This window comes from Stegostoma tigrinum, chromosome 22 (assembly GCF_030684315.1).
Source record: "Stegostoma tigrinum isolate sSteTig4 chromosome 22, sSteTig4.hap1, whole genome shotgun sequence".
In the NCBI taxonomy this organism is placed as follows: Eukaryota; Metazoa; Chordata; class Chondrichthyes; order Orectolobiformes; family Stegostomatidae; genus Stegostoma; species Stegostoma tigrinum.
In genome coordinates, this window is record NC_081375.1 from 21718809 (window position 1) to 21743303 (window position 24495).

Sequence of the window (24495 nt, forward strand, 5' to 3'; positions counted from 1 at the left end):
CCTTCTCTAGAGCCATTAAAGATGAACAGTAAATGTTGGCGTACCGAGTGTTACCCACATCCTGAGATTGAACAAATGAAAAGTCATGGCTAAATTATTGGCTCATAATGAATATGTAAATTTTGACTTTACTATGTTTCAAATCATTAAGTTAAAAATGCTCTTACTTTGTTTTTGGTAACTTTCTTCTTTTGCTATTGAAACAGAAACATCTGTTTGCCCTGGTGTATTTTGTTATTCTTGAGCTGACTTTCATGGTGTCTATCAATGTTGAAGTGATGACTCACCATCAGTCACATTCATCACATCAATTGTGTAATGTAGCATTTATTTAATGGTACCGTACATAACTGCCTAGTGCAAACAGTATTCTCTCTCCAAATCAAATGTGGTTGCACTGAGCCTTGCCAACAGAGTGAATTGCAAACAGAATTCTTGTGAGGTAGGGGAGGGGAAGAAAACACAAGGGATAAATCCACATGGCAAGTGTGCTCTGCAGCCAAACGAACACACGCAATGGCTGGAACAGCTGCTTAGTTTGAAAAGTAAAAATTAACTTCAGCAAATTTCAGATCAATATAAAACATATTAAACTTTAAAGCTAATTTAGACTGAAGTCTTTTTCAACTCTTTTCCACTGTGAGAATGAAGCCAAACTATTTTTTCATGGTTTGCAAATGGAACGATAGAATTGATTGAGCATCACCAATTTCCTTTAAGCCACCTTATTAAACTTATAGACTGTGATAAGAGAGCGCGAAGTATTGGAAAGAAGATGTGGGAAAACAACACTGATCTTCTTCCTATAATACTGGGCATTCTTCCTGAGGCTGGATGCTTTCCTAAACTGCGTGGCAACCTCAGCCCAGCCTGGCATTGTCTGCTATTGTGGCCTCCACTGATGGTTGTATAGCAGGAGGAAGTTTGGTCCGAGGTTTAGCACAGTTTCCAGCCTCAGGAGGAATGTGCAGCATTATAGAAAGACAGTCAGGGTCCATTTCCACCATCTTCTTTCTAAAACCTGTCACTCACTCTATCTCTGCTACTGGACCCACATTCCACCCAGGCTCAAGCTCTACCAATCTCACTATTGCCTGCAAAATCTTTCCAACTTGCCCTCATCCACCCCACACCCTTGATTCTCATAATCCTGCATTGCCACTGGGTGACCTACTCACTCACTCACTCAGAAAACTTCTCCTCCTGCACCAACAGTGACAGCAATACCAGTCACTTCCACCTTCCATAACAACTTCCACTCTCTCATTTGAGGAGTAAGATGCCCCATTCAGGCAGAAAGAGACAACTGCTTGGACTGCTAATCAGGTATTTAGCAAGCAATAACTGGTTGGGTATTCACAGCTGCCTAGCAAGAATCTCACCACAGACAAAGCTTGCCAATCGAACAAGATGCAGTGAGATGATCTCAACTTTGAGATTGGCTTTGCTGAACATCAGGTCCAATTCTACGATTCATCTCACCATAGCCCACATTGCAGAAAGCTACCATCCTAGGTCATCAACATTGTTCAAATAAATATTAACACCAGCCCCTGGGAAGCCCACTGTACATGTCCTACCAGACTAAGAAAAAACCTTTCACCACCTCATTAATAGCAAATTCACAGGGATTAAATTCACAAGGGAAGAAGAAACCAACAACCACCTTCTGTTTCTGGATGTTAAGGTAGAACGACTGACAAATGGGGAATTCCAAACCTCAGTAAACTGAAAAGCAACCCAGACAGATCAAATCCTCAACTTCCACAGCAAACCCCCCAACATCCACAAACAAAGCTGCATTAGGACACTGTTTAAACGGGCCAGGACATACTGCAACACTCCAGAACTATGCTGGGAAGAGGAAGAACACTTATACAAGATCTTTGCCTTAAACGGATATCCCCACAACGTCATCCACAGTTGCCTACATTACACAATAACAGGATGACACTGCATGACATAACACATTTATCACACTTCCCTACATCAGCAACACATCAGAACTGACACCAAAACTCCCAAGTCCACTAGGAATCATAGTGGCCCACAAGCCCACAGCCACTCTATGACAAACACTTAAAAAGATTAAAGGCCCATTCCCAAAGCTTGCAGAACTAACATGGTTTACAAAATACCATGCAATGACTGCCACAAATATAACATCAGGCAGACAAGAAGGAAACTAGCATTCAGAATGCATGAACATCAGCGAGCAGCAAAATGGCATGATGAACTCTCCTTAACATTGATGTACTCAGACAATGAAGGCCATCAGTTTAACTGGGACAAAGTAACCATAGTAACCCAAGTCAAACATAGACACACACAGGAATTTCTAGAGATATGGTTCTCCACCCATACTTCAATCAACAAACATATAGAATTGGACCCCATATACAAACCCATACCGATCAAAACTGGAAATGACAGTACTCACCATAACAGGCCAGACAGTATAAATTCCAAGCTCAGTAGAATAACATCGCTTCATCGGAGGCTCCACTGGTGATGTTACCTAGCGCGGTGATAAAACATCTGAACAAAAACAAGCCAGCTCAGCGATTAAGTCAACAAACTCATCCACAACCCAAGCTACAGATTTTTACCAATACTATAAGCCCCTTACACCATTAATAATGGCGCACCTCATAACAATTTCCTTGCAACTTTATTCCTCAATGTTTTTCCAGTAGTTGGTAGCCTTTACATAACACCCAATTGTGTACTTCTGTTGTTTCTTAGATTCCTTTGTTTAACCAAATAAATCTTGCCTCTGACACCATGGGATATTCACTTTCTCCCACTCCAACACTGTAAGATTTTGCTTACACAATACTGCCACACTTTTTTTTTCCCATTCCTATCTTTCCAGAACACCTTGGGCTGAATGTTGCTGCCCCAATAGTGGTAAATGCTGAAATATTTACCTCCACTGAGGGTCAGAATGGTAAGGCAGCTTCTGGCCTACACCTGTATTGAAATCAGGAAGTTCAATTGTGAACTCAGAAGGACCACTTGGATGATAAAACTGATGAGGCACTGTATAAAGAGTCAGGGATCTGTACTGGAGGAGTTTGGGCCTCCATGTAATGCTGGATTTACTATACAGCTAATGGAAGTGGATTAGCCATTACAGGATCTGCAGGTTACTTTCTGATTCTCAAACTAAGTTTGCCCAGTCCCTCGCCATCTCCCAAAAAGGTTTATGAAGGAAGTTTGAATCTTTCAAAAACCTCACAAACTCAATTATGTTTACAAGTTCTCTGAAAATAGATACAGGATATTAGTCATACATCTAAGATTCAAATATTCTATGTTGATTGACAATGCCCATTGTAGTCAAAATAATAATAACTCTCTTCCTTTGTATATGTGTATGTTTTGGGAGGGGAAGAAACAATATGACGCTATAATTTATTACATCAGTGGAACTGGATCATTGTTGGCTATTGTAGTGGGGGTAGTGTAGGAGCGACGATAAACAGTCAAACTGCACATAACCTCTCTACAATGCCCAAAATGTACCAAAATTCAGTAAAACAACAATGTTTTTCAACACTAAGGCCTCCATCTCTCAGTTCATTAACCAAACATGTATTTAAAATATTTCTGGGGCATTTTGACATCATACGATTCATTACAAATATGCATTTGTAATTAATAATCTAGACTCGCTACACAGCATTGCACCATCTGACAGCCCACTGCCATGCTGACCGTAGCACAGCATGATATACCCTGTATTGCATCGCCTCATCGGTAACTGATATTTGCTTTTAAATGAATATATCAATTAGATAGATTTTGCACTCGTGGTCACTATGAAATATCATATTAACAAAATTAATCAATCTGTTCAATAGTCAAATTTTTATTTTGCTGTTTCCGAATGTACAGATATGTAAGAAAATACTAAGTGACAAACTGAGGTTGTTACATTTTTGTAAGCGGCTACCAGTCTGCAGTTAAAATAACCGTACAAAACATAAACAAATGATTTCCTTTTCATTATGTCTGCTCTGCCTCATTGCGGTCACTCAAACACCAAGAAATACAGACAAATGATTCATAGCTGTTAAATGTAAGTAGCAAGATTGAAATCTTAATCACATTTAAAAGATATGTGAGCTCAGGCAGAAGAGTTGATTTCTAAGAAATCATTTTACATTTTCAGTCAGGACAAGTAAATTATTAATTATTGGTGCACTCACTCAAGATATAATTCAAGAAACTCCTTGCCCAGTACAACAAACAAAAGACAAATACAAAGATCAATCTATAATGAATGAAGAGGATTCATTATGTGAGTCTGAATGGTCACTTGATTTATTCATGTTTGAGAACAAGACATTCAACTCGAACAGTGAAGTCTGACGCAAATTTCAAATCAAAGGAAATGAGGCCCTTGTTTTCTGAAAGCACTGTGTGTTCACATAGAATAAGGATTGTAAATCCTAGTTTTTGCACATCCTTTCTCTATGAAGGTTTGAAGAGTAGGGAGACCAGAAAGAAAGTTTTGAACCACTTTGGCTAGTTTTCATTTTGTTTCAGAGTAGCAAAGATAGGGGACATGATTTTTGTATTATTAGTATGAGATGCGGTTCAGAATGTATTTAATAGTAATGCCACGTGCACTTTTTGCTGATTGTTTTAAGGTTCACTGTGGACAATGCAGTTCCTTTAAAACAAAGGCAGTTCAAATGCTTTCACAGGAATGTACTGATTAGTCAATGTTTGTTAAAGTGTTTAACAATAATTAAAAGTTGATAAACATTTTAAGCATTTAGAAGTGTTTAAATAATTATGAAAGTTTTTGTAAAAGCAACTATTTAAATTGCCTACAAATATTTAAAATCATAACAAACATTCATCTGCCTTTGAGTTGGAGCCTGATTTTAAGGGGTCATTGGCCTTGCTGGGATTGCACCTTGTTGCAGTGCCTCAGTGATGCCCTTATTGGTGGTCATACTGCGGGAACAATTTGAAAATCTCACCGCAACCAGCTCGGAAAACTTTGCATCTCTAAACATGGTAAACAGAAATTACCACCACCTTTCTACTAACTGTAAAATATAGGGCAGTGTATCCAGGAATAGTCAGTAACTCATCTGACATTTCTTTCAGCCTGGTCTCCAATATTACCACATCATATTCCCATGGTACCTATAGGCCACCATCCATGCCTTGTGCATTCACACAGATGCAGTAAACTTGAACTTCTCTTAAATGGACCCCACATAATACTTTACTGTTTCTTATTTTCATGCCATATTTCTCTTCCAAATTTTTTGCTCACCATGTTTTTCCTCTCAGATGTGTTTTTTTTTTCTGTCAAAACTCTTCTCAACAGCATTAACAAACCAACCCAAAAGGGCACTGGTCCCTGACTGTTCAGGGGCCAACCATTTGGCTCCATTACGTCCAGAACTGGTCCCAAAGTCCTTGAAATCTCAAACACTCCCTCCTGCATTATCTCTCTAGCCATAAATTCATCTGTTCTGTCTTTCTTCTTCGATAGTCATTTATATGCAGCACCAAGAGTAATTTGAAGTTTAGTACCTGTTGTGCAATGTGATCTCACCTTGCTCCAGCCTCCAGCAAGGACTCAATTTCGTCATAAGCTGCAAGTTCTGGACTAAGGCACAGCCCAAAAATATGATGGGCTATGTATCATCTGCGCCCATTTTGTTTTAACATCTGAAAGACCCAACCATGTAAGGGTAACGGTGCACCTGTGTGGTTGAGTGACACAAGATAACAAAGGCCAGAGGCCCTGGTATGGCAGGATAAAAACTGAGCCCCATGTCACTGACTGAGAGAGAATACCGACTGAGACCACTGAGAGAAACCACAGCAGGGAAATCATTGGGAGACCAGAAGAAAAGGCGTTATACCATTGAAAAGCTGCTATTCACAGGACACGGGTATCCCAGGCTCAGAGAAGCACAAGGAACAGTCAGACACAGCCAAGAGTTGGGGATACTCCTCAGGGGAAATGCAGAGAGTTGTTCAGTACAGTTGAGATGCAGATGAATTCACCAGGAGCTGAGAAGGCAACAGGAGGTTTTTGGCTCTGCTGGTGGGGCAAATGTAACCATCTTAAGTAGTAATGTTCTGTCCTGAGTGGCTAAAGGGGTTGTGCAGAATTTTCAGCTATAAAGAATTGAAATCCTTCAGGAGATTGTCAGTGTTGATGAGAGTTTGTGAGTCATATTGATTATTACTTTTTGAAAGTGTTGCTGACAAAGACATGGAACCTGCCTTGGTTATGTCAGCCATTTAATGTGCTGTCTGGTGTGTTCAGCACTGGCTCACCTGTAAACTCATAGTTACCTAGTGTCAATTTTAGATGTTAGAGTTTCTCCAAAATTGCCAATGCTAAGCACCAGCATCCCAAACTTCAAATGACCTGAAACCTATTTTGCTCACATTCTGCCTGGGTCATAACTGGAACTCTGTACCTGGTGGGTGTACCTACACAACGGGGACTGCAGCAGTTCATGGATCTCCATCACCTTCTAAAGAGCAATGCTGTGGATGTGCTGTGAATGCTGACTATTCCAGTAAAGTCTAATCTCAAGAACAACTGAAAAAAATTATTCCTATTCTTGCCACTCTGCATTGGTTGCATTCTGGAATGCAATGGATTTAAAATCCTTTTTCATGTTTAAAAATACACTTCTCTCTTTTGTTCTAAACTGCCGACTTCCTCCAGCAGTGCCCCTGTTGAAGATCATTTGTCTACTAACTCTGTGTTCCTGTACATCTCCAAACTCTCATCCACTACCCACAGCAGCTGGCTCAGCCACAATGCTTTGAATTTCTACTCTTAAAGCCCTCTGCATTGTTTCTGCTGTTCCCATGTGTAAACTACCCCCAAAGTCTAGTTCTTCAACCATACTTTTGGTCATCATTACTTTCAGGTTATTACTCACCATGTCTTTTGCATCTTTTGCATCTGTGTGGTAAGATTGTTTAGTTAAAGGCGCCATATAACAAAACATCGTTAATGGCAACCGGCCAGAACACTGGCATTCTGCCTATTAGAGAGAGTTACACAGATGTTTGCAGTTGTACAGTTGTGGGGTAGAAAGCCTCTCTATTGGAAAACAATAGGACAGCGCCCATTGCCTAATGAATAAGTTATGAACTAACAACAGGAGACATCTGATTTGTTGCATCCTTGAACCAGTGCAGCAAGTTTAAATTACGTGCTGATTTTGGCAGCAAAGACTGACTGTTTGTACGCAGGAAGCAGATGAAAAGCCAAGAAAGTTAGACTTTTGATATCTGGTTTCAATTAAAATATAAAATGAATAACCTGCTCACAAAGATCTTCTGAGCCAAAGAAGCAGATGAGTTAAAACCCTTTGCTTACAGTTGACTTAGTAAACATAGTTAAGTTGTGTGGAATCAGAAGCAGCACCAATGCAACAGTTTATACTCACAAGTCATAACATTCGGTTACAGTATCAACAGGGCCAATGGGACAAATCACCTCAATAAAATACACTAGCAGATGCCAATGATGACTGGCAGATACATCCACGTAAGGCACCTGTTCACTTAGCACTTTGTTCTCACTCTTTCACGGGACACAAGCATTCCTGACAGGATCAGTACTTCTTGGCATCTTTAATTGCATTTGAGAAAACAGCAAGATGTATTCTGAGCTGCTGCAGTCCATCCAGTGCAGATGTATCCATGATGCTGTCAGTAAGGGTTGCAAATTTTTAACCTAAGTCTCTGCGAAGAAATGGTGATATAGTTTCACGCCATGATTGTACGTGATTTGAAGGGGAATTTGCGGGTGGTAATCCCCATGTGTCTGATACACTTCGTAAGACTACAGATCACGAGTTTTATAGACGCCTTTGAAGGGCTATTCGATAGTTACCACAGTACGTCCTTTATTGATATCACTGCGCATTAGAACACACAACAGTACAGCACAGTACAGACCCTTTGGCCCACAATGTTGTGCCAAACTTTTACCCTAAACCTAAGGTCTATCTAACCTCCACCCTACCTTATACTATCACCCATATACCTATCTAATTGCTGCTTAAATGCCCCTAATGAGACTGACTCCATTACCCTTTCCGGCAATGCCTTCCACGTCACTACCACTCTCTGATTAAAGAGCCTACCTCTGACGCCTACCCTATATCTACCTCCCCTCACTTTAAAACTATGCCCCCACGTAATAACTACCTCCTAACTAGGAAAAAGTCTCTGGCTGTCTACGCTATCTATACCTCTGATCATTTTGTACACCTCTATCAGGTCACCTCTCATCCTTCGTCATTCTAAAGAGAAAATCCCTAGGTCTCTCAATTTTTCCTCGTAAGACCTTCCCTCCATTCCAGGCAACATCTTGGTAAATCTCTTCTGCACCTTTTCCAATGCTTCCACACCTTTCCTGTAATGAGGAAACCAGAACTGGAAACAATACTCCAGATGCTGCTGAACTAGGCTTTTGCATAGCTGGAGCATAACTTCACGGCTCTTGAACTCAATCCCTCTATTATGAAAGCTAACACACCATACGCCTTCTTGACAGCTCGATCCACCTGGCTAGCAGCTTTGTGGGAACTCTGGACATGAACCCCAAGATCCCTCTGCTCTTCCTTACTGCCAAGAATCTTTCTGTTAACCCTGTATTCTGCTTTCAAATTTGTCCTTCCAAAATGAATCACTTCACACTTTTCAGGATTAAACTCCATCTGCCACTTCTCAGCCCAGCTCTGCATCCTATCAATGTCCCTTTGTAACCTAGAACAGCTGCCTGTAACTATTCATAACCCAACCCGCCCTCGTATCATCCGCGAACTTACTAATCCACCCTTCCACTCCTACATCCAAATCATTTACAAAAATCACAAATAGAAGAGGACCCAGAATTCATCCTTGTGGTACACCACTCATAACTGAGCACCATGTTGAATATTTCCCCTCTACTACACCCTTTGTCTTCTAAAGGTCAGCCAATTCCGAATCCAATCTGCCACATTTCCCCCTATCTCATGCCTCCTTTACTTTCTGCATGAGCCTACCATGGGGAACCTTAACAAATGCCTTCCTTAAATCCATGTATACCACATCCACTGCTCTACCTTCATCCACGTGTTTGGTCACCTCTTCAAAGAATTCAATAAGGTTTGTGAGGCATGATCTACCCCTCACAAATCCATGATGACTATCACAAATCAAACTGTGCCTATCCAAGCGATCATTAATCCTATCTCTCAGAGTCCTTTCCAATAATTTGCCTACCACTGAAGTAAGACTAACTGGCCTGTAATTTCCTGTTATCCCTGTTCCCTTTTTTGAACAAGAGAATGATGTTTGCCTCTCTCCATCTTCCAGCAATATACCCGTGGACAGTGAGGATAAAAAGATCATCGCCAAAGGACCTGCAATCTCTTCCCTCGCTTCTCATAGAATCCTGAACGCACTGGAAAAAATCCGCTCAGATGGAGATAGTTAAAAGTTTTGTTGTTGGAGATAGTCATTGCCAGCTACTTGTGTAGTGCAAATGTTGCTTACCACATATCTGTCCAAGCCTGAAAGTTAGTCACTCCTTGCTACATTTAGAAAGGGGCTTCTTCAGTATGTTGCAACCTTCATTATTTTTATTTTTATCATTTTTGGTTTGGAGTTAAGAGCTGAAGGTATCCTTTGAGCAGTGAGTAGCAGGTTGTTTTTTTAAAAAAGTTATTTGATATTTGTTTGATGAGGCCGGGACTGCAAGGTAATTGTATGTGGCTTCTTGTTCAAAGAATGTTCTAGATATTTCGACACTGGAGAGGCATTGTACTCACACAGATGGCAGATGTTTGAATGTTAATGGGGGCATCGCAACAGAAATCAAAGTGTGAATTGATTTTGAGGTGTATTTTTTGTCAGAAGCATTGTGGCTCCCAAAGCTACAGGACATAGGCTTAATTGCTTCCTCGTTATCCTCCCATTATTAACTTATTAATGTTTGGAGAACAGATTTTCAGTTATTAGTGTTAAGTTAATATTCCTCAGAGCCTACTGGAAGCTATCTCAATTGACTGGTGTCTTCAGAAACCAAGCAAGATACAACTCCATGGCTAAAAATTGATGTCTGTGATCCTGGGTACCTGAGGAGCAAATGAGGTGGATTAGCTACTTGGCATGTCCAGCTGAAGATTGTTGCAAATTTTTCAGCCTTGTCTTCTTCACTGCTCCCTTAAAACTGAGACAGAGAATATTTATTGAGACTTCTCCTACAGTTAATTGTTTAATTCTCCATCACTATTCATGTCTGAGTGTGGCAGGACTGCAGGCCTTTAATATCTGTTGTTTATGGGATCTCTTAACTTTGTTTTCCAAATATGTCTTACCACCTAGTATGCATGTAGCTCTATGTTCATAAGATTGGCCCACCATTTTTGCAATATGTGGTGCTGATCTCGGCATGAATCTCTGCTCGCCTCGTTAAACCAAGGTTGATCCTGTCATTTAAGGGAAACAGTTATCTAGAGTGTAGCTGATCACATCACCAATGGTGATGTCAGCTCTTGTGATATTCAGTGTGGGGATGGTCTTACACTAAGGCAGTCAAAAAGAGATCTCTAGTTGTGCTGTATATAATGTAGATGGTTTCAATAAAGGTATTGGCTGCAAACATCCATCCATATTCATCTTTGAGCATGCTTTCAACAGATTTTCCAACTTAATCATAATGGTAGAGTGAGGATGTGGCAGACCCAGATGTTACAGATTGCGGTTAAATACAGTTCTGCTGCAGTCTCATCACAGCCAGAACACCTCATAGACGTCCAGAATTTAACTGAGTATGTGTTATAAATCGACCCCATTCAGAACGATGGTAGTAACACACGTGGATGTATCCTTAGTGTGAACTGTGACCTTTATCTCCACAAGAGCTCTGTGATGGTCACTCTAACAACACTGTGATGGGTAGATGAAAAGGCATCAGGTTGGCTTATAAGGGTAAGGTTAGGTTCTTCTCTCCTATTGGTTCCCTCACCATCTGCCAAAAATCTAGTACGGCTGTTGCACCCTTCCAGACTCGGCCAATCAGTAAATAGTAGTGTCATTAAGCCATTCACAGTGATGAACATTAAGGTTCCACACCCAGAGCACATTTTATGCTTTTGCTACTCCGTGCTTCTTCCAAGTGATGTTCAATATGGAGCTGATTTTATCAGTTCATGGAAGATGGTAGAAGACAATCAGCAAGAAGTTTCCTTGCTTGCACTTGATCTGATACCATGAGACTCCATGGCACCCAGAGTCAATGGTGAGGATTCCCAGAGCAACTTCTACATGGCTTGTAGAGCTATATGTTTCAGCACAATGGCTAAAAGAGGAGGCTAGGAATACTCTGGCAAGTAACTCATCTCCTGACTCCAAAACTTCTGCCTACCATCTACAAGGCACAAGTCATCACAAATATATGCATTTTCTTTAAGTTTGGTGCTATTTTTTAATTCTTTCTAATTAAGGATGGATAGTGAGTCTGATGGGTGCAGCTCCGACAACACTCAAGAAGCTTGACACCATCCAGAACAAAGCAGCCTGCTTGATTGACACCACATCCACAAGCATCCACTCCCTCCACCAGTGATGCTCGGTGGCTGCACTGCCGACAAGATGCACTGCAGAAATTCACCAAACATCATTGGACAGCACCTTCCAAGCCCTTGACCACTTCCATCCAGAAGGACAAGGGCAGCAGGCATATGGGAACACACCGCCTGCAATTTCCCCTTCCGGCCACTCACCATCCTGACTTGGAAATATATTGTCATCCCTTCATTGTTGCTGGGTAAAAATCCTGGAATTTCCTCCCTAAGGGCATTGTTGGTCTATCTACAGCACACGGATTTCAGTGGCTCAAGAAGTTGACTCGCCTCCATGCCCTGAAGGGCAGCTAGGGACAGGCTATAAATGCTGGACTAGCCAGAAATGCCCACATCCCGTGAGTATATATATAAATGTAAATCTCGCTATGAATCACTGTCTTTGGAAATTGCAAATACATGTTTTGTATCTCACAGGACTTGAGTATCACATAATAGTTGGAGCAGGTGAAGAAAACGTATTTTATTGAAAAATGTTTGGTTAAACTGGCAGCTTTGTTCAATCAATAACACTCTCATCAAAATGAACAGTTGGATGCAGAAACCTCACTCCAAGATTTGAGCACTTTACTGCAATATTAGGGAAATGCTTCTTTGTTTGAGGCATTGTGATTTACATGCGATTTTATAAAATATTCTGCCTGGCTGTAGACAGATATAAAATTGCTTGTGGCCCAAATTGAAAATCCTTTTTTAATCATTTCTTCTCTTCTGAATACAGTGATTGATGTTGCTGTTAATATGAATTTCCACAAAGAAGATTATGTTTACACATTTGATTGAATTATTGAATAAGTTACCAAAAGAGCAGACAAAGGCAATACAGTCAATGTGGAACACATGGGCTATAAGAATGCCTTCAGTAGGAAAGTGTATAAGAGAGTTCAGACAGTGATCAGGACATGAGCAATTAGCTGAATAGCAAAATATACTGAGAGGTGGCTACAGAACAAAAACACATGATAGGTGTTTGAGAAAATGTTGTCAAATTTGTTGAAAATAGTATTTTCCCATTGTTTACTATATGTAAAACTGAATTAGAGATATGGGGCCAACATCTTCAAATGCCACCTTACCAGAAGTTTGAGTAAGAAATAAGTGAGACAAAGACTATTTTTTAAAATCATAACTAAGTGAAATCACGAGGGTATATTAGCAGAGCTGCCCAAAGTGCGTTAGCATTTTAGCTTAAAGGGGAAGTCAATATGAATGCAGTGGCTGACATTTAAGGCGATATTTCAAACCACGCAGAAAAGATACATTTCAACAAGTAAGAAAAATTTCTTGAACCATTGAAATCCGTGTGCTGTAGATAGACCAACAATGCCCTTAGGGAGGAAATTCCAGGATTTTAACCCAGCAACAATGAAGGGATACAATATATTTCCAAGTCAGGATGGTGAGTAGCTTGGAGGGAAATCGCAGGTGGTGTGTTCCCATATGACTGCTGCCCTTGTCCTTCTGGATGGAAGTGGTCAAGGGCTTGGAAGGTGCTGTCTAATGATGTTTGGTGAATTTCTGCAGAGCGTCTTGTCGGCAGTGCAGCCACCGAGCATCACTGGTGGAGGGAGTGAATGCTTGTGGATGTGGTGTCAATCAAGCAGGCTGCTTTGTTCTGGATGGTGTCAAACTCTTTGAGTGTTGTTGGAGCTGCACCCATCAGACTCACTATCCATCCTTAATTAGAAAGAATTAAAAAATAGCACCAAACTTAACGAAAATGCATATATTTGTGCAAAGGCAGGTGCCAGGTCTGAAGATTAGACAGAAAAAAACCCAGGAAATAGTTAATAAGGAAGTTAAAAAAAAAAGAGAATGAGAGAAAGCTATCTGAATGTAAAAGTAGATAGTAAGACCTTCTGTAAATATTTATAAAGAAAAAAATGTTAACAAAGTGAGCATTGAACCTTTGAAATTATGACCTGAGAAAGGATAATGGAAAATAAGCAGATGGCAGGTGAATTGAACAGGTATTCCACATCAATCTTCACTGTAGAGAACACAAGTAACATCCTAGAAACAGCTTTAAAATAGACATGGGAGAGCAGCCAGATCTCAAGAAAAGCACAATCACCAGAGAAGTGGTACTGAGTAAATTGTTGGAGCTGTGGGCTAATAAATGATTGGATCCTGATGGATTTCATTGCGGGGTCTTAAAAGAAGTGGCAGTGTAATGGTTTATGCATTTGTTTTAATTTTCCAGCAGTGCAGAAATTTGAGGAAGGTACCATTAGATTGGAAGATAGCAATATATCTCCTCTATTCAAAATGGAGGGAGACAGAAGCAGGACCAACTAGCTTAGCATCTGTCACAGTGAAAATTTTAGAAACTATTGTTAAAGTTATGGGAAGGCACTTGGATAAGTTCAAGGTGATCAGGCAGAGTTAACATGGTTTTGTATGAGGGAAATTATGTTTAACCAATCTTTTGGTGTTCTATGAGGAAGTAGCATGCGCTGTAGATAAAAAGGAACCAGGAGATGTACTGTACTTACATTTCCAGGATGTATTTGCTAAGAAGCCACATCAAAAGTTATTGTGGAAAATTAGAGCTCATGGTGTAGGGAAAACATACTGTCACAGATTGAAGATCAGCTGGCCCACTGGATGTGGGCAGTAGGCGTAAATGGATCTTTTTCAGATTGGTAAGATGTAATAGTGCTATGTCACAAGATTGAGAGCTAGAGCCTCAACTGTTTATAATTTATATACATAACTTCGATGAAGGGACATGGAGGATGGCTGCAAAATTTATTGATGACCGCAAGACAAATAGGAAAGTAAGTTGTGAAAAGGACACAAGGAGTGCAGAAATTTATAGACAAGTGGATAAAGATCTGATAAATGGAATATAATGATGAAAAGTGTTGTAGTCTTCCATACTATTGTCAAGTATTGTAGGACCCCACAGTCTTTGCGGTAACCAATGCTTTTAGCTGTTTCTTGATATCACATGGTGAGAACCAAATTGGTGAAATTGTCCATTCTGGCAGAATCTCAATGGTGAGAGGTTGCAGATTTCGGAGATGCAGAAGAATCTGAGCATCCTAGCAAATGTGTTCACCTAAGATTCATATGAATAGTTATCAAGGGAAGGTGGGGATGCGCAATTGAGTTTACAGTCAGATCAGCCATTGAATGGTGGGGCAGGCATGAGGGCCTAATGAGTTTGTTCCTGTATTTAATTCATAAATTTGTCTGTATGCATGATCATTTTGCCCACTTCTGCTTCTTGTTCATGTGTTTGTCTGTTAAACATTGCAAAATACTGGAGTTCACTTTTAGAATAGTGGAATAAAGAAAGGATGATAATATTAATCATATAGATTGTATAATTAGATTACATGTACTGTGTGTAGTGCTGGTACTGATCACTCAAAAAGCTACTGGCATACTGGAAAAACTCTAGGTAAGATTTTAAAGATTGTTACGACTAACAGGCAAGTTTACAGCTGGTTGTAGATGTATTTTCTGGGAAAGATGCATTCATTCAGAGAGGTGGTCTTTTAAGTCTGGACCAGCCATAATCTGTTGCCCGTTCTTAACTGCCCTTGAGATGGTGCTGGTGAACTGCCTTCTTGAACCACTGTAGTCCATTTGATGTAGATAGACCCATAATGCTGGCTGCATTTGGATACCATCTGTTTTCGTGTCTGAAGAGTCACAAATGGCGCTGAACATTCATGAACATACCTACATCTCTTCTTCTGATGGAGGGAAGGTCGTTGATGAAGCAGCTGAAATTGGTTGGGCTTACGACATTACACTGAGGAACTCCTGCAGAGATATTCTGCAGATGAGATGACTGACCTCCAAAAACCACACACAGAGACAGTTTGTCCCTGCTTACCAGTTTTGCTTGAGACTTTGATGCAATACTCAAAGGATTGCAGTTTCAATATCAAGGGCTGTCACTCTCACCTCACTTCCGAAGTCCCATTATTTTGTCCATGTTTCAATCAAGGCTATAATACAGTCAGGAGCTACGTGACCTGGTTAAACTTAAATTTAGCAGCTGTGAGTAAGTTTTTGTTAAGTAAGCGCTGCTTGATGGAACTATTAATTTATCACTTTAATAAATTTATCACTTTAACAAGTAGACTGGTGGGATGATAATTGGCCAGGTTAGATTTTTCCTGATTTTTGTGTACTGGACATATCTTGGTGATTTTGGACATTGCAAAGTAAATGCCAGTGTTGTAGTCTTCCATACTATTGTCGAGTATTGTAGGAGCCCACAGTCTTTGCGGTAACCAATGTTTTTAGCTGTTTCTTGATATCACATGGAGTGACCCAAATTGGCTGAAGGTTGGCATCTGTGGTCCATGCATCTTCAGATGAGTCTGAGATGGATCATCCATTCAGAGCTTCCGGCAAAAGTAAATGCTTCAGCCTTTCTCTTTTATCCTGAAATTCTGGGCTCCCCCATCATTGAGGATGGGGATAGTTGTGAAACCTTCTTTTGTTGCTTGTTTAATTATCCACCACAATTCACGGCTTGATTAAACAGAACGCCAGATCTACTGGCTTTGGAATCGCCTAGCCTTATTTGTTGCTTGCTGATAATGTTGTTAGGCATGCATGTGTTATCGTTGATGCCTCATTTTCAAGCACAGCTGATATTGCTCCTGGATTGCCCTTCATTAAACAGGATTAATTTGTTGGTTTGAGCGGGGGATATACCAGGCCATGAGGTTGCAAATTATGTTTGAGTGCAATTCTGCTGCTGCTGATAGCCTGTTAGTGTTTCATGGATGCAAAGCCTTGAGTCATTCTATTTCAATCCCATTTAGATCAGTGGTAACGCCACCACACAATATTGGGCAACTTCAATTTGAAGACAGGACTTTGTTTCATCAAGAAGTGTGCAATGGTCACATCTACCGATATGGTCATTGACAGCTGTATCTGCAGCAGACAAATTGGTGAGGGTGAAGACAGGTATGTTTGTCCCTCTTGTTGGTCCTCTCAGCACTATCCACACACCCAGCAGCTGAACTGATCTTGGTGATGAAACATAGAAATCATTCACCCAGGGCACATTCTGCACCTTTGCCGCATTTGTGTTTCTTCTTCCAAGTGGTTCGACATGAAGGAATATTGAACCATTGGCCAAGGCTGGGGTGGAGTGAGGGGTTGCTGGTATGTGGTAATCAGTAAAGGAGGCTTCCTTGTCCATATTTAATTTGATGCCATGATAACCTCTTGAGGTCCAGAGTCAATGTTGAGAACTCACTCCTGATACCTCTGCTAATGGGATAGGACATATACAGCAACAGTGATGGTGTTGTCTGGGATGTTATCTGTAAGGCATGATTCTGTGATTATGACTGTGTCTGGTTGCTGCATGTCTAGTCTTTGAGACAGTTCTCCTAGTTTTGGCATGTGCCCTCTGATGTTACTAATAAGGACTTTGCAGTGCTGAATTTCCTGTTGTCATTTCCTGTACCTAGGTCTATGCCGGTTTCTATGCATAGCAGTTATATATTTTTTATGTATAGCAATTAGTTAAAACTAACTGTCTTTTTGTATACATCATGTAATTGGGGCAGTGGGAAAATAAAAGGAGTAACTCAATGTGATGTGAGAATTTGAGCTGTCCTTACAGATAAACAAGCCTGAGAAGGACCCAAATGAATACAGCCATTAAACTTTTGGAGTGCAAATGAATAGGATGCATAGAAAGATCCCAAGGCCTACAGATTACAATGGTTAGCTAATATCATAAGATCATGGGACTCTGGGGCTGTCCATAGAAGTGTTCATGATTGATTAAGTATCCCACAGGATAGGGTGTTTGGATTGGGGGAAGGGCAGTAAATATGTTACGTTTGACTATTGTAACTCCAAGGCAGTGACAGCGGGAACAGGCAGCCCTGAGGTGGTGGGAGAGGGAACAGGCAGCCCTGAGGTGGTGAGAACTGCAACAGGCAGGCCTGAGGCAGTGGGAGAGGGAACAGGCAGCCCTGAGGTGGAGAAAGCAGGAACAGGCAGCCCTGAGGGGGCAAGAGTGGGAACAGGCAGCCCTGAGGCAGTGAGAGCAGGGACAGGCAGCCCCGAAGGGGCGAGAGTGGGAACAGGCAGCCCTGAGGCAGTGAGAGTGGGAACAGGCAGCCCTGAAGGGGCAAGAGTGGGAACAGGCAGCCCTGAGGCAGTGAGAGCAGGAACAGGCAGCCCCGAAAGGGCGAGAATGGGAACAGGCAGCCCTGAGGCAGTGAGAGTGGGAACAGGCAGCCCTGAGGCAGTGAGAGTGGGAACAGGCAGCCCCGAAGGGGCAAGAGTGGGAACAGGCAGCCCTGAGGCAGTGAGAGCAGGAACAGGCAGCCCCGAAAGGGCGAGAATGGGAACAGGCAGCCCTGAGGCCGTGGCAAAGGTGAGGTCAAGCCCTTGTGAGGAGTGCAAGCCAGTGCTTAGGGACTGTGAGGTTAAAATATTAACTGTGTTTCTTTGTTTTTCCATGCTTTAGTGGGAAAAACTGAAATGTTTAACATCTAGTCTTCCATTCTTTAGTTTTCTGCTTTGTACTAAGGTTCTGTGCCTAGGTACACGTGTACCTGAGATGGCACGGTAAGTGACAGCTTGCAAAGTTTTCACTGTACTCATGCGAGAGAGTACATGTGACAATAAAAGCTAATTCTAATATCTGAAAGCAGCCACGAAATCTTGTTCGACTCCACTGAACCCACGAACCACGTCAATGAAACGTTGCCAGCACACACTTCACGCATAGAGTTGATGGGATGCAGAGATGGAACTTGCCTCATAGGGAAACCAAAGGGTGACGGCATGGACCATGGGTTTCCAGCCAATAGTGTGCGGCCCTGCTGGAGGGGGCGTGGCTCTATGACAACGTGAGACACGTCCTTGGCCAATGGGAAGTTGAAGATGACGTCAGCTTTTGACAGCTGCTGGTTGCCCTGATTGGCGAGCTGGGCTGAATGGCCACGGAGCGGCTGTACGGAGTCGCCGCTTAGAGCGGGCGCGGCGCCCCCCGAGGCTCGGATGCGGAGGGGCTGACAATGAGCCAGAGTGATCCCGGGGGAGAGGGAGCCCGTATCGCCCCTCTCTGCGCCTCCTTCAATCAGGACTGCACGTAAGAAAGCGGCCGCCTCCTCCTCCAGCGCTGATCGCGGCTTTTGTTTTCGGAATGTTTTTACAAACAGCTTGATCAGAGGACTTCTCAGTGTGCCCATCACCCGCTGGCATTAAAGCTGCATCTGGGTTTATTTATCAGAAGCAAGGAAATGAGTGCGCTATACCTCCAATGGTCGTGGGGTTTTTTTTTCATTTTTCCTGCAGGGATTTTCTTTATTTTCAACGTGGAGCGTCCGTTTACTGTTACAAAAACTTCCAGGTTATGAAGCACAAGTGACCCCTTTATCTGAAGTTAGTGCCATAACTTCACAGATAATAGAAAGGTATCCCATGCATGGCAATAATTGTAACTTTTGTATTGCCAGAGCAACTTTTTAGTTGGATCCACGTTATACGAAACTTGACATTTCAGCCCGGAAACTGGAGACTGGCAGTGTTTCAGTGCTAAAGCTTCGCATAAAAAATGACATATTCCAATAAATACCTCAAAATAAGCATTTGGTTTGCCCACAATGCATGTATTCGTGAAAGAGATCCGAACACATTGTTTCTTCATGCAATTATGATATTACCATGCTAATTGTGCTCTGCAAAGCAACGTTGATGATGTCAGAGTTAATATATCTGCAGTTTTGCGGGCATTCTTGTGTTCAGTACCTCATGCCTTCCCTGTTCGGAGATATACAGGTGTAAATTCTTGTTGAGTACAGTCCATGTTCATTTGGTACCCATTACAGGATAACAATTATATTTTATCTGTAAGCTATAAGAGAGCCCGTGAACTATTCAAACATGGATATTATAGGCTCGGCCTAGGCTAGCCAAATAGCCACATGTGTACTTTCTGGCAGGAGTCATAAAATGATGATCAGGAAAGGGATCCAGGCTGACATAGTCTCCCTCTTTCTAGGCATAGAAATAGTTGTAAACTTTTTCTCATGGACACTGCTGAAAATGGCTAAACTGCAAACCGTAGATTGAACCTTGCACCTTCCTGCACTTTATAAATACTTAAGAAACAGGAGTAGGAGTTGGTCAATAGGCTCCACATGCTTGCTACACTATTCCAAAAGATCGTGGCTGCTTTTGCTCATGACTGTATCAATCTTATTCCTGAATATCCTCCATGAATAACTACAGCGTTCTTGAACAGGGAATTTCACATGTTACAATCCTCTAAATGAAGAATTTGCTCACTAACTGTCTGAAATAGTCAATCACTTACTCCTTGACTATAAGTCCGAATCCAGACTGTCCCAGCCAGAGAAGGAATGAACTTTTCAATGTCTACCCTCAAAACCTCAAAACATTTCACGTATTTCAATAAGATCACCCCTTATTCTGCTAGATTACAGACAAATAGGCTTATTTCACTCAATCCCTCCTCATTGGTCTGCCCTGTCATTACACAAACACTTGAACCCGGTATTGCCTTTAGATTATGAACTAATGGCTACTTAAAGACTTTATTCGACCTGCACTGCTATAACTTGTGTGGCAAGGGAAGCAGAGGAAAGTTGAATGGCCTGGCAGCTTTCACTGCATGGGCGAATGGCGGTTAGGAAGGCTAAGGTTGGTGATGTATCTCAGTTTTGTTGGAGGGCATTTGCTGTCTATCAGATGCCCTGCCCCAAGGCCATACCCTCAATATAAGGCCGTCCCTCAGCCTCTACACCTGAGACTCCTGGGCTCCCTTGTCCTTGCTTGGGTCAGTCAAGCAGAACCCCTAGACTTGGCAGAAGTGCAGCACCTGTCACACCGCTGCAGAGACGTTGTGTAGCCCCATCAGTAATCACTGGTGCTGCTAGTACAGAGCTATTGATCAATCAGTTTAGTCAGTAGGCCTATAGCATGGGATGTCCTTCCAGCTAGGGATGTGTTGATCAGTTAAAGCTGCTCCCATTGTCACTGCAGGGCAGTCAGGTGTCTGGTCAGTTTGACACAAATGGACATTTTGATGGTATACCAGATGATCCATCTCCTCCATACTCCCTCGACCCCGTTTACGAATGAAAGCATTATTTTAACCTACTGAATGCTGTAGCAATCTAGGAGCATGCATTTCAGTTGTACGCAGCAGCATTTATCCTCCCCCTGCTAACCTACCTTTTCTGATAGTTTTGTTGCTCTTCTGCTTTATTGCCATGATGTGGAGGTGCCGGTGTTGGACTGGGGTGGACAAGGTCAGAAGTCACACAACACCAGATTGTAGTCTAACAAATTCATTTGAAATCACAAGCTTTCAGAGCACTAATTCTTTGTCAGGTAAAGTGACCTGATGAAGAAGCAGTGCTACAAAAGCCTGTGATTTCAAATAAACCTGTTAGACTATAACCTAGCGTCATGCAACTTCTGGCTTTATTGTAACTCTTCATTGCTACTGATTCTGCAGTCTTGCTCCTCCCGATTCAAATGGTGTAAGAGGTGTCAGTCTTGTGTACATCTTGGAAAAACAGACAAGAAGCATCCAGCCTGTTAGTTTGGGAAGAGTGAGATATGTGGTGATTTTTGAAGGAAGACGGTATAGAGACTTTAAGAAAGCTAACTGAGCACAAGCTATGTGCCATATGTATGCCACTTAGAGTGGGTGTGGAGGAAACAGCAAGTGGTTCCATTTCAAGCATCTGATGTTGAGTTCAGTATTATATTAAAATGTTATTGCTTAACATATGAGGAATGTTTTAGGACTCTGGGACTATACTCACTGGAGTTTAGAAGGATGGGGGGGAATCTAATTGAAACTTTCAAAATACTGAATGGCCTGGATAAAGTGGATTTTGGGAAGATGATTCCATTAGTCGGAGAGTCTAGGATCTGAGGGTGCAGCCTTAGAGTAAAGGGAAGACCTTTTAAAATGGAGATAAGGAGACACCTCTTCAGCCAGAGCATGGTGAATCTATGGAATTCACTGCCACAGCCACAGAAGGCTGTGGAGGCCAGGTCATTGAGTATATTTAAGACAGAGATAAATAGTTTCTTGATTATCAAGGGGATCAAGGGTTACGGGGAGAAAGTAGGAGAATAGGATTGAGGAACTTATCAGCCATGATTGAATGGCAGAGAAGACTTGATTGGGCGAATGGCCTAATTTCTGCTCCTATGTCTTATGTCTTATGGTCATGCATTGGAATTTGAAGAATGAGCAGCAGCCCTGTTGAAACATATATGATTCATAGGGGGCTTGACAGGGTAGATGCTGAGAGGTTGTTTCCCCTAATGGGAGACTCTAGGACCAAAAGGCACAATCTCAGAGAAAAAAGTTGCTCATTTAAGAGAGATAAAGTGAAATTTCTTCTGATGCTGGTGAATCTATGAAATACTTTACCACAGAGGACTGATGAGGTTGGGCCTTTAAGTATATCCAAGGCTGAGATAGGGTTTTATTCAAAGGCGAGCAAGGGTCATGGGGAAAAGGCAGGAAAGTGAAGCTGAGGATTATTAGACTAGACGTGATCTCACTGAAGAGCAGAACTGACGCAATTGACTGAATGGCCTATGTCTGGTCCTGCATCTTTTTTAAAATTCTATTTTATTCTTTGCCCAGATCACAGATTGATGAAAATCAACAAGAGCAGTTTCTTAAAAAAAAATTGGGGGAAGATAACATTGCATTGCTAATGTTAATGGATTCATAATCCATAGGCCAAAGACAGTTCCCTGGCAACATAAGGTCACATATCACCAGGGTAACTGGAGGTATTAAACTTCAAATAATAAATCTTGAATTGAAAGCTCACCTCAGTTGGACTGACAACTACCATCTATTGTTATGAAAACCCATCTACTGTGCTTTAAGTAAGGAAACCCACTGTTTTTGCCAGGTCTGGCCTACATGTAACTTCAGAGTCATAACAATGTGGTTGTCTCTGAATTGCCCTCTGAAATGACCTAGAAATCTATCAGTTTGGAAAGGCAATTAGGATGGGCAACAATGCCTGCCTTAACACAACACCACCTCGAGGTAGAAACATTTTTTCGAGGGCTGTGCCTGAGATTTTCTCAAAAGTAACTTTTTGGTTTTCTATGTCTCCTTTTTCCATTGTCACTAATGTATTTATTAAGTGATGCAGCCACGTAGAAACAGTAACTTCTGTACCTGTGTTAACTTTGCTGGATTTGAACTCCTGTAGAATCAGAGTTAGAAGAGTTTCTCGATATCCTCAATAATTGTCAACCTTCCACGAAACTTAAAGCCACAACACAAAAGAAAACATTACTTTCTTAGACACCACTGTATTTAAATGGACAAAATTAACTGACGTAAGTTAGCAACAAAGTTATTGTTCAAAGTAACTGACACGTGCTTCTACACACAAAAAGCCATCGCTCTAAACACAGCTTCCACAGAGTGGAAGGATCAAGGCTAATAAGCTCCATGGCACAAAGCTTGAAGATTTTAGCGAGGCTATTACTGTATCTCAATCTCAGATTTTACTTTATCAATTGACATTATTAATTCCAAATGAAACCACTCCATCTCCTCTCACATTATATTTCCTGAATGTATGCAGCATTGAGCTGAGGCTTTCACATTAATGTACAAGGAATTTGTTACTTCTGTGTTTTCAAGTTTTGCTATCTCCAAATTAGCTGGGCATTCTTGTCAAGTTTATAACTATTTCCTTTGCAGTCTCCCTTTCCCCGTGCCCTTGCAGGTTCCTTCTCTAAGCCCTTAAGCCTGCCTTATTTGCCTGCCCCTCGTAGTGTCCATCCTACACCTGCATAAGCTCTGCCACAACGCCATACGGCGTCTCCCTCTCTCCTCACCAACCTTTACCACCATATTCTTCCCCACACTCCTCCTTTGAGCCTCCTTCTTCCCCCTTTATCATCTTGGAGCCTTTTCCCCCCCACCATACCCCTCTCTTCCATTTGGAGTCTCTTTTTACACACCCCCCTGCAAATGGAGGTTCTTTCTCTCTCCCTGCCCATCCTGGGTGTCTTTGGGTTTTCAGGCGTATTTCACCCACCATGTATTTTGAGAACTGTCTCATATCCCATAAAAAGAGAATTGAGACCCATGTCAAGCCCTGTCTTCCTGGTCAATTTATAACTAGAACTTTTTTTCTGAGATTCGCTGGTTAGCTCTCAGAATATCTGTAGTTTTTAATACCTAAAATCAAACAACTTACTATTGTTAAAAGTGACAAAAATAATAATTACCAACAACTTCTAGCAACTACATGTCTTCTAAAAATTGGTGTCACATAGTTTCCTCAATTGTTGTTCAGCACTGAGTTTGGAGTTCAACAGAAATTAAAGCCATAATAATACAAATGTATAATATTGTCTAATTAGCAACACTGAAGGAAGACATCAGCTAATACACTAGCCAGCTAATAATACTCTCTGATTCTGAAAGTTGTGCATTGCTTATTGAGCATGCAATCCAGACTACCATTTCAACGTGGTACTGATGAAGTGTTACATTGTCAGCGATGTGGCTTTTTGGAAGACACCATCTATATGTTCCAAAACATTTGATATTTTCTGTTGTACTATTTAGGACTCGGACCAGCATTTCTCTCTTCACGTCCCAGCACTATCATAAACAGATTACCTGGTAATTTATTTATTTCTTATGTATAAAATTCTGCTATTGGGTGACACACTGGCTCTGTGGTTAGCCCTGCAGCCTCACAGCGCTAGACACCCGAGTTCGATTCCAGCCTTGGGCAAATGTCTGTGCGGAGTTTGCACGTTCTCCCCATGTCTGTATGGGTTTCCTCTGGGTGCTCCGGTTTCCTCCCACTGTCCA

The 24495-nt window shown here is 41.6% G+C and overlaps 1 protein-coding gene across 7 annotated transcripts in view; it reads left to right on the forward strand.

The window, feature by feature from the left end:
- The window catches only part of wipi1 (WD repeat domain, phosphoinositide interacting 1), a 103994-nt gene that overhangs the window by 10218 nt on the left and 69281 nt on the right, over nucleotides 1–24495 (forward strand). For 6 of the 7 annotated variants that reach the window (XR_007249851.1, XM_048554856.2, XM_048554858.2 and 3 more), the window contains exon 1: nucleotides 18521–18735. The exons of the other annotated variant lie outside the window; for it this stretch is intronic. Coding sequence is in view for 5 of the 6 variants with exons in the window: in XM_048554856.2 (XP_048410813.1) it covers nucleotides 18662–18735 (74 nt within the window). In the remaining variant the exon portion in view is untranslated. Of the gene's footprint in view, nucleotides 1–18520; nucleotides 18736–24495 lie in introns of those variants that run through there. 7 annotated transcript variants of the gene reach the window in all.